This window comes from Dendronephthya gigantea, unplaced genomic scaffold, assembly GCF_004324835.1.
Source record: "Dendronephthya gigantea isolate DGI-Jeju-01 unplaced genomic scaffold, DenGig_1.0 000080F, whole genome shotgun sequence".
Lineage (NCBI taxonomy): Eukaryota > Metazoa > Cnidaria > Anthozoa > Malacalcyonacea > Nephtheidae > Dendronephthya > Dendronephthya gigantea.
Window position 1 is genome coordinate 528,027 of NW_021163090.1, and position 13,309 is coordinate 541,335.

Sequence of the window (13,309 nt, forward strand, 5' to 3'; positions counted from 1 at the left end):
ATTCAAAGGCTACAGTCGGAATCGAATTCTTGAGGATTACGCTGTCTGATTGTATTTGACATTTGCAACAAGGCGGCGGCGTTTCTGAAAGCGAAATTAATGGAAATATAGGGAGGAAAGAAGTGTAATGGTTTAGAGGAACGATTCCTGAGAAATGTTCGTAGTGGATTTAGTTCAAGATCATGCACGCTCATCATTATTGGAACCGGCGCTTGTTTGTTTGTTTGTTTCTGAATTGAACAGTTTCATCCAGTTCTACACTAGATGGCTTAATCTATCTTTCTGACATAGAAGCGAATAACATACAATATTCCAGTTACCTTCTGTGATTGTCGAAGTCGCTATAACTTGACTGATGATTTTAATTATCGGTACAATATTTTGAGTAACCTATTGAGAAAAGAGTTACACACGAGTTTACTATTTCATCAACAATAACAAACTTAAATGATCAAGGGAACTGAGCAATACCTCAGGATGTTCGCTGTTAAACAATTGCACGATACAGGAATACACTGTTGTGTTTTCCTCAAAGTCCGCTTTCAATGGAAGACACTGGAGCAACACGGGGAAAGTCTAAAAAACAACAGTTCTCGTTAGAATTTTTTGACAGCATAATGATTATTGTGTATGCCAACAATCGATATTCTACGATTAACCTTGATTAAATATAAGAGATACCTATGAATATCACTGAATGATTATCATTATCTACTATTATCTATGACTATATATACGATAGTCTATAACCTTAAATTTATATAAGACATGATTATCAATGATTATCGGTGATTATCTATTATTATTATTCAAAGCCATCTAAGGAGTCCTCGTGCAACATCTAAGATCTTGTACAAACCTGTTCCATGGGAACTTTACTAATATTTGCACAAATCATGCGGCAAACGGCAGCACAAATATTGTCAACCACACGAACTTCGTGCTCTCGTTTTAACAGGAAAAACAGTCCTTCTAAAATTTCTGGATAATGTCTACAATTATTACGTCAAGGAAGATAGATCCACGACTGTAAACTAAGCGCATGTTTTAAACAGGATCCCGTTCTTCAACAAAGTGACAGTCACACCCCACACCTCCCCCCACACCTACCCCGCACACCTTCCCGCACACCTACCCCGCACACCTCCCCGCACACCTCCCCCCACACCTACCCCGCACACCTCTCCCACAGGCCTCTCCCATGAGGTAAGAAACAAAGGATACACAAATACAGGATCTCCACCATACGCCGCTAGAACTCCAAGAGCATAAGAAGTATTTCCTCGCACTTCGTCATCTTCATCGTTCAGGAGTTTCATAAACACAGGGTAGAGATGAGGAACGAAAGGAACAATTCTTAATTCCATCGCTAGAATAATCTTTGGAAAAAAGAGAGTTTGGTCAGGATGATTCAGGGCGGGCGTACTTTCCTCCGGGAGTAACGATGATTCAATGAGAGTTATAACTCACTCAACCTATCAGTAGGGCAATTTGGAGAGTTTACAAGTGATTTCAGAGACGCTCACCTCCGCCACGGTTCCAACAGAAAACGAACGATCTGAAACCAACGCAGACTTCTAAAAAACAAAACAAAAATATTTGACGACACACCCTATGGTTAGAAGTAACTCACTCATATAAACTACGGTACCATTCGTTTAAGAAACCATGGCAACAAGCTAGCAAAATACGCCACAAATTCGTGTCCAGGTGCAGCGGTGGCTAGCTTAGGAATAACGTCACCAGCATGCTCAATCAACGTTGCGTCAAGTTCAGCTTGTTCTTGATTCTCTCCATCGATATCCTCGTCATCGTTGTCTTGACAACGGGTCTGTAGTAAAAAGTACGCGATGTTTGTAAAATGAGAAGCAAGAAGCATTTCAAAGACGACAAAAGCTCGTGTCACTGACCCACCTTGGACATGAGAACGTTTTTAAGAGCGGCACAAATCCCTTCAAAGTTTCCAGGTCCTTGTAAGGCTTCCTGTTTCATGGATTTTAACATTTCCTCCATACTCGAGAGGATCGCCATCACGACTGTCCTATCCTTGTCTTGGTTGATCATCGTGATCATCGTTGCCACGTAGTTGTTTACAACACCAAATACTGGACGATGAGATATAAAAATGATCAAACCAAGAAATTGATCAAAAGGACGCTTTACTCATCCAAGTTTCTACAGATCCTCCAATATTCATTTTGAGAAAGTGGAAACGTTAAAACTTACGAAACGTCTTATTTTCGTTGATATTGTTTAATATTGAGTGTAGAGACCGACACAGCTGACTCATTGAAGTGACTGAACCTTTCCTAACACCAGTATGAGGAAACTAAAGCAAGCAAGGACAGCACAATGATAAGGAACTTCATATGTCATAATATTCTAAATATGGTACGCACCTGGAGTAACTTCAAGACCTCGTTTATTGTCTCGTCCATAAAACGAAGGAATGCTGCTCTGCGGATGAGAGATGGTAAAATATCACAGCTCATTCATCCACAAGTATGCCATGATTAACACAAATATTCCAGTGAACTTACTGCGTATTCTCAGCTATTTCTCCAACAGCATTGCACGCATCTTCCTTCTCATCCATGTACGCGTTCTCAACTGTATACCTTATACAACAATATTATGACGTCACGCAACGTCATGGGATGTGACGTCATCAAGATAATTTGATACATCACGAGTTGTTACGTGACGTACCGTTATTTATTGCTACGATATATTGAAATATATTACCCTGCTACGGAATCATCGTCGCTGTCATCCCCCTGTTCTTCTTCAATATTTTCATCCTCGATCAGAAAAGTTGGGTCTCCTTCACCATTATAGTAAGTCTGATAGAGCGAAATAAAAAATTCGTTGATTTGACGTTAATTCAAGATGATATTTGATAAACAAGCTTCACAAGGCTTACCACAAAACCATCAGTTGAACGAAGAGTATTCAAAATGTGTGTCAAAATTGCAGGTAAGTAAGTGGCCATGTCTTGTTTGAGAAAGGTTGAGAGTGACGCAAAAAGCCCGTATCTAAATAACAATGCAAAAATTTGAAATTTTCTGGTCTTTTCTTTCCTAGGCTAGTCTCCAAGACTCACTTACACACATCTTCGTACATCAGGATCGTTTAACCTTTCAATTAATTCCTGCATAAGATTGAAAAATAAGTTTGAGATTGAACTGATAAGATACAAAAATTATACCTCAAGAAAAAATATCAGCTTTAAAAATTTTATATCCCTGAATCAACTCACCAAACTTATCTTTATCCATTCTTCCGCAATTGGATAAAAATGTTCCCTGCCCATAACCCGAGCGAGCATACCAACTGTGTCTGGAATGCAAAACACAAAACGTTCTCTTAGCTATGTGCTAAATAATCCTTTTCACTCCACATTATTATCAGCAATATTGTACAGTACTTAGTCTCTACACTTACCAATACACTGAGCTTGAATCTGACTGCCATCAAAAACTGGATTGCATATGTAACTCTGTTCATAATTGAGATAGAAAATGAAATAAAAACACATTATATCATTTTATAATGATGCGATATCAGTCGCCATATCAGAGACCAAAAGGTTTGAAATAAATACCTTGAGGATTTCAATCAAATTTGGAAAATATGGCAACATTTCCTTCCCTGCAGCACTTGCTGAAGGAATGAAAGAAAAGCATGTTGAAAACTTCAACTTTATAGATCGGTTTTTTATCCTACTTTGTTTTAAAATTTCCAGGTGCTATAGATTCAAAATGTTTTCAAACATTCTCACCTGCGGCTCCAACAGCGCTAACCGCCAGTCCCTTGATTCTTTCAGGCTAAAGACAGCAGATTTAGTGATCAAAATGACTATAAACTAAAGGTAGTAAATATTGCAATAGTTTCAAACCTGAGGAGTTGATAATGTGGTTAGCAATTGCTCCATAAGTGCCGGAAGATACGGCAATATTCCTTCACCTGCAAGAATCAACGATGGTTTAATAGCTCTGGTGGACTTCACAAGCACAAATCACTGTTCGACTTCAGAAATATCGTTATTTCTTACCCAAGTTTTCGCAAAATGTCTCCAAAGCGTAATATGTCCGAGATATGCCGGGAGGATCCGATTTACCAACGGCCTGTCCGAGATAGTCAAACAACAAGGGCAGAATAATGGCAGCAAATTTACTGATGTCTGGCTAGAAATAAATAAATTTGTTTGTTAGTATGACATATTGAATTACTTTAGAAAGTAATTCGTGCATAATGTCTAATATATACCGGAGCTTAGCAAGAGCAGTTCAGAACGAATTTAGGTTATATTAGTTACCATTGTATACCAGTTTAGAGCTGCTAACCATCCAGTATAAGTACAGTTATACTTTCGTTCAGAGCACTTGCATTTACAATATGAACAAGCGCACTATTTGTATGTACAGATAGATTGAAAAGCTACAGTGATGACCTTCATATTAATGTACTGTACCAGTGTACCTGTAAGTATTCTGCAAACTGTCCCAATGCAAATAAAGCAGCGTTTCTCACAACAATGTGATGGTCTGATAATGCTGAAATTTAAAAACATATCACTCCAGGTTTTCCCTTCACTGAGAGTTCACTAGCAATAGAATCAATCACTTCACACTGATACGAGAACGATAATAATTACCTTGACATACCACATGAAGGACTGTCTGCAAGTGCCTGAGAAATTGTAAAAAGAATCCCAAATATTTCATAATGAAAATAGGTCTGAAGCATGCAACTTTTACCACACAAGTCTTCTCATGCAGTTGATCGATTGACTCTTACTTCTCTTGCACAAAATCAGCACAGCCTTCAGCCAGAACTGCCAGCGATATTAATGCAGCCTTGCGGTGATATGGATTAGAGTGAGTTAATGCTGGTTCCACAAGCTGCATCTAGAACATCAAGAATCAAAGTGTCACACAACAAATTTCATTGGATTGCAATAAAAGGCTGCAGAATCAGGACATGTACTAGCACTGCAAATACTCACCAATGGTGGAAACAACTTCTCTGGCGCCAAATGAAGAGCAAGAACATCTACCACCTTGACAACAATTCAAAGAAAAATTAAAGTACTGTAATCTAATTATCCTGGCAATGTTCTGAAATGCACCTCATAACGTCAGTACCATGCTCTATCTAATGTCGGACAATTTTCTGAACCATACCTGTGCTGCAACTGCATTTGGTCGGCTGTCTTCAGCTTCAGTCAGACTTTCTGTATCCTCCTCATCCTCACAATCGCCATCAGCAACGTCTTCTTCACCTCGTGTCGCCATGATCGGAAACACGACTGACAGAATTGGAGACAATAACTTGTTCTTTAATATCACCTTAGATTTGACACGTATTATCCAGCTGATGAAGTGGAGAGCTTTAACTCTACTACTATCACCAAGTTCTGTGTTCATTGCAATATACAGACAGAACTCAACAAGGGATTTCACATGAGGAATAACAATTCCAACTTCAGAGTCGACCAACTCATCAAACACGTCCATACACTCACATGCCTTGTCCTAAAACAGAAATAACAACGCTTGCTTTATTACACATGATAAATCCTGTGGATGTAATCATGCAAATGGAAAACAAAACTCTATACCTCATCTGTCTGGACTAGATTCTTGATAATGACAATAATTTTTGGAATTAAAGGTCTTAAAAGATTCTAAAAAAACACAAGCACAGATCAATGAGTTCTGAGCATATAAATTAAATACATTATAGCTTTGCTATTTTTGTATTTAAGCTGGAAGTAAGATTTTCCAAGGAGATTATACAAGTCTAACAATTGATGCTGATTCATACTATTTCATCTTCACCAAGGTAAATAACCAAATTTGTGATAGATCTAAAGAGAAAACCAAAGTGAAAATAGCATATAGTCGCAACATGTCAAACAATTCATGCAGCAATTTGTGAATGAATCAATAAACCAACTTGGAATCGTACAGTACCTAACTGTATAGAAAGAAATATTTTCATTTTCTTGGTCCTCTAATGTTTTTGAAAAAATATGAAACAACGCTGGAAAGTGAGGCCTTAGCTACAAATGAAAAATATTACATTGCATGAATACAAGTAGATGAAGTTGAACAACGTAAAAAAAATTCAAGAGATGACTTCTTTAGATGTATACCTGTTCACCAACTGTTTCAGTAATGATACTAAGAACGTACATCGCCATCTTAAAATATTAAATGTTAATAATTACAAAAGTACTACAACAAGACATTGCATCACATTCACCATTCATACTCAAAGTCATTTATCAATTCTGACATGACAAATCAGCATAGAGCAATAGTCTGTCTCATCGATTACCTCTCTATGTCCTGGTTGTGGACTTTTGATATATTCATTGAGAAATTGAAATAATTGAGGCCACTGTTCGTTTGGTAACTCATGCTTTGCAATAGCACCAATCTATAACAAATTATAGAATTTTGAATACGGACAAGCGCCAGTGAAGTTGTACGGTAAGGATGTAATTTGAATACTGTAAAGTAAAAACCACTCAATACTCTCAGTAAAAACGCTAGTTATTTAACATGTAAGAGGCAAAACAATGTAAGCACACATTACTATTTGCGCTGTTGAGTGGCACACAATTCGCCTAAAAATATAAAACAAAATACAACATATTCTTGTACCATTGGTATTACACAAATGTCTACATGACTGCACTAACTAGTGTAGTATGATTTGGTACCATCAATGCGGTTCCAATGCTACTCACTCTGTTTCCCTGACAAGTACTTGCAAAACCGTAGGTTTCAACCTTTACAAAAAAAAATCCACTTAGAAATGCCAATTTTCAGCTGATAACTAATTGGAAACATTCAATTCAGTGTTCTTACGAATTGCGAAGTTCCAGGTTTAGTTTCAACCATTGTTTCACAACACGACGCCTTAGAAGTATTGCGGCATACTGCCTTGCCTAAATAAGACGCAAGTTATACAACTGCTAGTTCCTTGAGACTGGATCAGCCTTGATGACTATAAACTGGTACCAGCTAAACTAATGGTACTGTCCCCTACAGATACTATGGTATGGTATGGTATGAGATGGTATGGTATGGTGTGATATGAGAGTGTATAGTATGGTATAAGATAGTATGGTATGGTATGGTATAAGATAGTATGGTATGGTATGATATGGCATGGTATGGTATGGCATGGTATGGTATTGTGTGGTATTATAACTATAATTCTTAATTTTAGTGGGTCAAGTGGGATAGCAGTTAGTAACTTCAGAAGAACCTGTGATTGAGGGTCTCCAATAATAAAATATGTCTCCATGCATATTAACGTACACGACACTAGATAGTATCGTACCTGAGGACTTTGAGAAGAACTTAATACAGCCACCAATATTGGCACAATTTGATCGGTAGGATTTTGGAAGAAGGCTCTCAGCTCAGCCGTGGCCTGCAAATATTAGACAAGTAAGTCAAGTAAGATAAATAAGTTTGCACGCAATATTCAATCAATTTGAAACAGATTTCTTCACCTGTTTAATAATAGCGTTATCTGGAACAAGAAGTCTTCCTAAAATTTCTTCAAGTTCGGCGGCCATGCTTGATCCACGTTGTTCTCGTGTAACATAAAGTATTGAAATGGTCTATTTTGTATTTTCGTCTTTTTCGGTGTTGTTCGGGCTATCTTTATTAAAAACATATCGCTTGTATTATTATAAAATTTATAATTATTGAAATCAAGAGTGAAAATAAGACTTATAGATACCCTGAATATGAAACAGAATCAACAAAGATAAAACAATAAAAATGTGAAAGTCCGGTCCGAAGACAAGGAAGTCCAACCCCATATGGTCCAACATCCGCCGATCGGACTATTAATTAAAGGTAATACAACTTAAATCTTGTAATTTCCAAGCGTTTGTCTTACTATTAGGCATTTCCTATGCATATACTTGTTTGAGAGATTTTTGGGATTTTTTACATCCTTTCCAAAATTTTTTTTGCGTCGGCGGCTTTCCAATTTTTTTCTTTTACATACAAAGAAACAATGTTATTTTCATAATTATATGGGACGGATGTGGTTCGAATAAAAAAATTCTGTGAGTTAAAAAGCTGAAAAGTATCTACTCACTTACCCGTAGTTTCCCAGAGAAATTTTCTTGCTCCACAGCTGTCTTATAAAAAAATTTGTGTCGTTTTGCCTGGGGTAATTTCACATTATTTAACTGCAAATGTTTGCAATTATTGAATTCGTTAAAAACGATGTTGTTAATAATTAACTTTCTCATCAACCAATCGCATCAGACCTTGTTGGAGGTGCTACATGACCCTCTTAAAAAAATTGACAATATTTTTAACAAGCGTGTTTTGCCTCATCTTCTCGCAGCTTAAAATCGTATCTGGCTATCCTCGATCCAGATGAAACTTTAACAATGCAAGTTCGTTGGTCTGAACTTCAAAAAAAATTGCCACTTCGTCACTTCGATCGTTAAAGAAGCTGAGCTTTACGCCGTACGCCCACAATTTTTTGACCAGCGCAGACAAAATTCCACTGCAAAATTCCCATCACTGATTCCCACCTTCCCACCTCTCGACAGTGGGTAAATTTTTTTTGTCCAATAGGATTAGTGATTCGTTGTCATGTGACAGTACGAGGGCGAGGCATTTTCAAAATTTAAATTTCGTTAAGTTCTGGTTTGCTGCTTGAGAACAGAATTGCTGTAAAAAGTTTAATAAATTCATTAAATTCAGTTTTTTAAAACTGTTTTTTTAAGGCTGACAAAGAAAAGAGGTATGTTCTTGTGTTTTATTGTAAAGTACTCCACATTCATGGCCTAAAAGTGAAAATTTCTGTGTTGAATTTGACCTCGTGTTCGGCCATATTTTGGCTGCGTCCGTGTTGAAAAATTTTCGACGTTAAATCTTCAGCAATGTTTTTGGTTATTCGCAAAGAAGTGCTTGGATATGATATTCTGATTGTGCTTTAGGTTGAAATTGCTTTACAATAACTGTTAATTTCTGTCGTTTTAGGCTTATTGCGAGCAAGATAAATCGCTTCTCAAAGCTATATTCAAGACTGAAAAAGTCAAATGCATTGAAGAGTTCGAAAAATCATCACTACCTTGCTCCATAAAAGGTAAAAGTTAGATGCTTTATAATGTATATTACATTTCCTTTTCTCGTACTTTATTAGTAAAATATGAAATGGTATTTTTCTTCCCGTTTATTTTTCGTAAATATGGAAAAGACATGGATAAATGTACAACATGTAGTAACTATACTGCTGACTATATTGACTAGTGAAGCGACGAAACTGCTTAGCATAAAATAATTCTTCTTACAAAAGAATTTCTGGCGAAAAAGCCGCTAATGAATTGTAGAATTGTACAAAATCGTGAACAAGAATAATAATCTTTTAATTCGTGGTTGCATATATTTTGTGTAAAGCCGAGAAAGAAATGATTGAGCAGGAGTAGTCTGATGCCCTGGTTTTATTGATTAAACAATTTTGATTCAAAATACTTGAAATGCATTTACATGTAAAATAAAACTTGTGTCTTATTACAGTGAAGCAATTCAAGTAGTGACACATTTTTTGATAAATATATATACGTTATGTTCTGACAGATTACTGTTCAAATGTGCACAACTATCAAGGCCAAAAACTGAAGCGGATGACCAACTCATGATGAGCAACTGTGGAGCATATCAACACAAATCAACCCTGGCAAATGTCGAAAGAAACAATGGAAAGATAAGTGCATTTACAATATTTCATGCAATACGGTTCATTCTATGCTTTTCGTTTCGCTTTCCGGCAGAGTCAATTTTTTCTGTAGCGTTCATTTTTTCGGTAGCGTCCATTTTTCCGTAGCGTTCATTTTTTCGGTAGGTTCATTTTTTCGGTAGCGTCCATTTTTTCCGTAGCGTTATTTTTTCGGTAGCGTTCATTTTTTCGGCAGCGTCCATTTTTCGGAGCGTTCATTTTTTCGGTAGGTTCATTTTTTCGGCAGCGTCCATTTTTTCGGTAGCGTTCATTTTTTCGGCAGCGTTCATTTCTCTAAACTTAAGGTCCCCTGTTAACGGCGGAAGGTATGCTGAAATATGCTACTAGTACTTTCCTGTTTGTTGATATGGCTTTTCGTTTCGCTAAATTGCGGCAGCGTTCATTTCTCCAAACGTATAAGTCCCCTGTTAACGGCGGAAGGTATGCTGAAATATGCTACTAGTACTTTCCTGTTTGTTGATATGGCTTTTCGTTTCGCTAAATTGCGGCAGCGTTCATTTCTCCAAACGTATAAGTCCCCTGTTAACGGCGGAAGGTATGCTGAAATATGCTACTAGTACTTTCCTGTTTGTTGATATGGCTTTTCGTTTCGCTAAATTGCGGCAGCGTTCATTTCTCCAAACGTATAAGTCCCCTGTTAACGGCGGAAGGTATGCTGAAATATGCCACTAGTACTTTCCTGTTTGTTGATATGGCTTTTCGTTTCGCTAAATTGCGGCAGCGTTCATTTCTCCAAACGTATAAGTCCCCTGTTAACGGCGGAAGGTATGCTGAAATATGCCACTAGTACTTTCCTGTTTGTTGATATGGCTTTTCGTTTCGCTAAATTGCGGCAGCGTTCATTTCTCCAAACGTATAAGTCCCCTGTTAACGGCGGAAGGTATGCTGAAATATGCTACTAGTACTTTCTTGTTTGTTGATATGGCTTTTCGTTTCGCTAAATTGCGGCAGCGTTCATTTCTCCAAACGTATAAGTCCCCTGTTAACGGCGGAAGGTATGCTGAAATATGCTACTAGTACTTTCCTGTTTGTTGATATGGCTTTTCGTTTCGCTAAATTGCGGCAGCGTTCATTTCTCCAAACGTATAAGTCCCCTGTTAACGGCGGAAGGTATGCTGAAATATGCTACTAGTACTTTCCTGTTTGTTGATATGGCTTTTCGTTTCGCTAAATTGCGGCAGCGTTCATTTCTCCAAACGTATAAGTCCCCTGTTAACGGCGGAAGGTATGCTGAAATATGCTACTAGTACTTTCTTGTTTGTTGATATGGCTTTTCGTTTCGCTAAATTGCGGCAGCGTTCATTTCTCCAAACGTATAAGTCCCCTGTTAACGGCGGAAGGTATGCTGAAATATGCTACTAGTACTTTCCTGTTTGTTGATATGGCTTTTCGTTTCGCTAAATTGCGGCAGCGTTCATTTGTCCAAACGTATAAGTCCCCTGTTAACGGCGGAAGGTATGCTGAAATATGCTACTAGTACTTTCCTGTTTGTTGATATGGCTTTTCGTTTCGCTAAATTGCGGCAGCGTTCATTTCTCCAAACGTATAAGTCCCCTGTTAACGGCGGAAGGTATGCTGAAATATGCTACTAGTACTTTCTTGTTTGTTGATATGGCTTTTCGTTTCGCTAAATTGCGGCAGCGTTCATTTCTCCAAACGTATAAGTCCCCTGTTAACGGCGGAAGGTATGCTGAAATATGCTACTAGTACTTTCCTGTTTGTTGATATGGCTTTTCGTTTCGCTAAATTGCGGCAGCGTTCATTTCTCCAAACGTATAAGTCCCCTGTTAACGGCGGAAGGTATGCTGAAATATGCTACTAGTACTTTCCTGTTTGTTGATATGGCTTTTCGTTTCGCTAAATTGCGGCAGCGTTCATTTCTCCAAACGTATAAGTCCCCTGTTAACGGCGGAAGGTATGCTGAAATATGCCACTAGTACTTTCCTGTTTGTTGATATGGCTTTTCGTTTCGCTAAATTGCGGCAGCGTTCATTTCTCCAAACGTATAAGTCCCCTGTTAACGGCGGAAGGTATGCTGAAATATGCTACTAGTACTTTCTTGTTTGTTGATATGGCTTTTCGTTTCGCTAAATTGCGGCAGCGTTCATTTCTCCAAACGTATAAGTCCCCTGTTAACGGCGGAAGGTATGCTGAAATATGCTACTAGTACTTTCCTGTTTGTTGATATGGCTTTTCGTTTCGCTAAATTGCGGCAGCGTTCATTTCTCCAAACGTATAAGTCCCCTGTTAACGGCGGAAGGTATGCTGAAATATGCTACTAGTACTTTCCTGTTTGTTGATATGGCTTTTCGTTTCGCTAAATTGCGGCAGCGTTCATTTCCCCAAACGTATAAGTCCCCTGTTAACGGCGGAAGGTATGCTGAAATATGCTACTAGTACTTTCTTGTTTGTTGATATGGCTTTTCGTTTCGCTAAATTGCGGCAGCGTTCATTTCTCCAAACGTATAAGTCCCCTGTTAACGGCGGAAGGTATGCTGAAATATGCTACTAGTACTTTCCTGTTTGTTGATATGGCTTTTCGTTTCGCTAAATTGCGGCAGCGTTCATTTGTCCAAACGTATAAGTCCCCTGTTAACGGCGGAAGGTATGCTGAAATATGCTACTAGTACTTTCCTGTTTGTTGATATGGCTTTTCGTTTCGCTAAATTGCGGCAGCGTTCATTTCTCCAAACGTATAAGTCCCCTGTTAACGGCGGAAGGTATGCTGAAATATGCTACTAGTACTTTCTTGTTTGTTGATATGGCTTTTCGTTTCGCTAAATTGCGGCAGCGTTCATTTCTCCAAACGTATAAGTCCCCTGTTAACGGCGGAAGGTATGCTGAAATATGCTACTAGTACTTTCCTGTTTGTTGATATGGCTTTTCGTTTCGCTAAATTGCGGCAGCGTTCATTTCTCCAAACGTATAAGTCCCCTGTTAACGGCGGAAGGTATGCTGAAATATGCTACTAGTACTTTCCTGTTTGTTGATATGGCTTTTCGTTTCGCTAAATTGCGGCAGCGTTCATTTCTCCAAACGTATAAGTCCCCTGTTAACGGCGGAAGGTATGCTGAAATATGCCACTAGTACTTTCTTGTTTGTTGATATGGCTTTGCGTTTCGCTAAATTGCGGCAGCGTTCATTTCTCCAAACGTATAAGTCCCCTGTTAACGGCGGAAGGTATGCTGAAATATGCCACTAGTACTTTCTTGTTTGTTGATATGGCTTTTCGTTTCGCTAAATTGCGGCAGCGTTCATTTCTCCAAACGTATAAGTCCCCTGTTAACGGCGGAAGGTATGCTGAAATATGCCACTAGTACTTTCTTGTTTGTTAATATGGCTTTTCGTTTCGCTAAATTGCGGCAGCGTTCATTTCTCCAAACGTATAAGTCCCCTGTTAACGGCGGAAGGTATGCTGAAATATGCCACTAGTACTTTCCTGTTTGTTGCTATGGCTTTTCGTTTCGCTAAATTGCGGCAGCGTCCATTTTTTCGGTAGCGTTCATTTTTTCGGTAGCGT

At 38.3% G+C, this 13,309-nt stretch overlaps 1 protein-coding gene across 1 annotated transcript; it reads right to left on the bottom strand.

Annotated features, from left to right (window-relative positions):
- Positions 1–180: 180 nt before the first annotated feature.
- On the bottom strand, positions 181–7,667 carry LOC114532592 (importin-4-like). The gene is made up of 35 exons (XM_028554135.1): positions 7,535–7,667; positions 7,360–7,452; positions 6,882–6,961; positions 6,761–6,802; positions 6,607–6,637; positions 6,346–6,447; positions 6,161–6,208; positions 5,979–6,067; positions 5,830–5,872; positions 5,624–5,689; positions 5,187–5,537; positions 5,009–5,062; positions 4,801–4,910; positions 4,658–4,692; positions 4,483–4,556; positions 4,055–4,187; positions 3,899–3,966; positions 3,782–3,827; positions 3,605–3,663; positions 3,445–3,499; positions 3,260–3,339; positions 3,108–3,151; positions 2,924–3,035; positions 2,746–2,843; positions 2,541–2,618; positions 2,400–2,457; positions 2,227–2,329; positions 1,915–2,105; positions 1,652–1,831; positions 1,527–1,577; positions 1,225–1,379; positions 860–992; positions 472–576; positions 321–390; positions 181–230 (listed from the first exon to the last, which is right to left on the bottom strand). The coding sequence occupies exons 1-35, from the start codon at positions 7,598–7,600 to the stop codon at positions 181–183; spliced, it is 3,153 nt and encodes a 1,050-aa protein (XP_028409936.1). The 5' UTR covers positions 7,601–7,667.
- Positions 7,668–13,309: the final 5,642 nt, after the last annotated feature.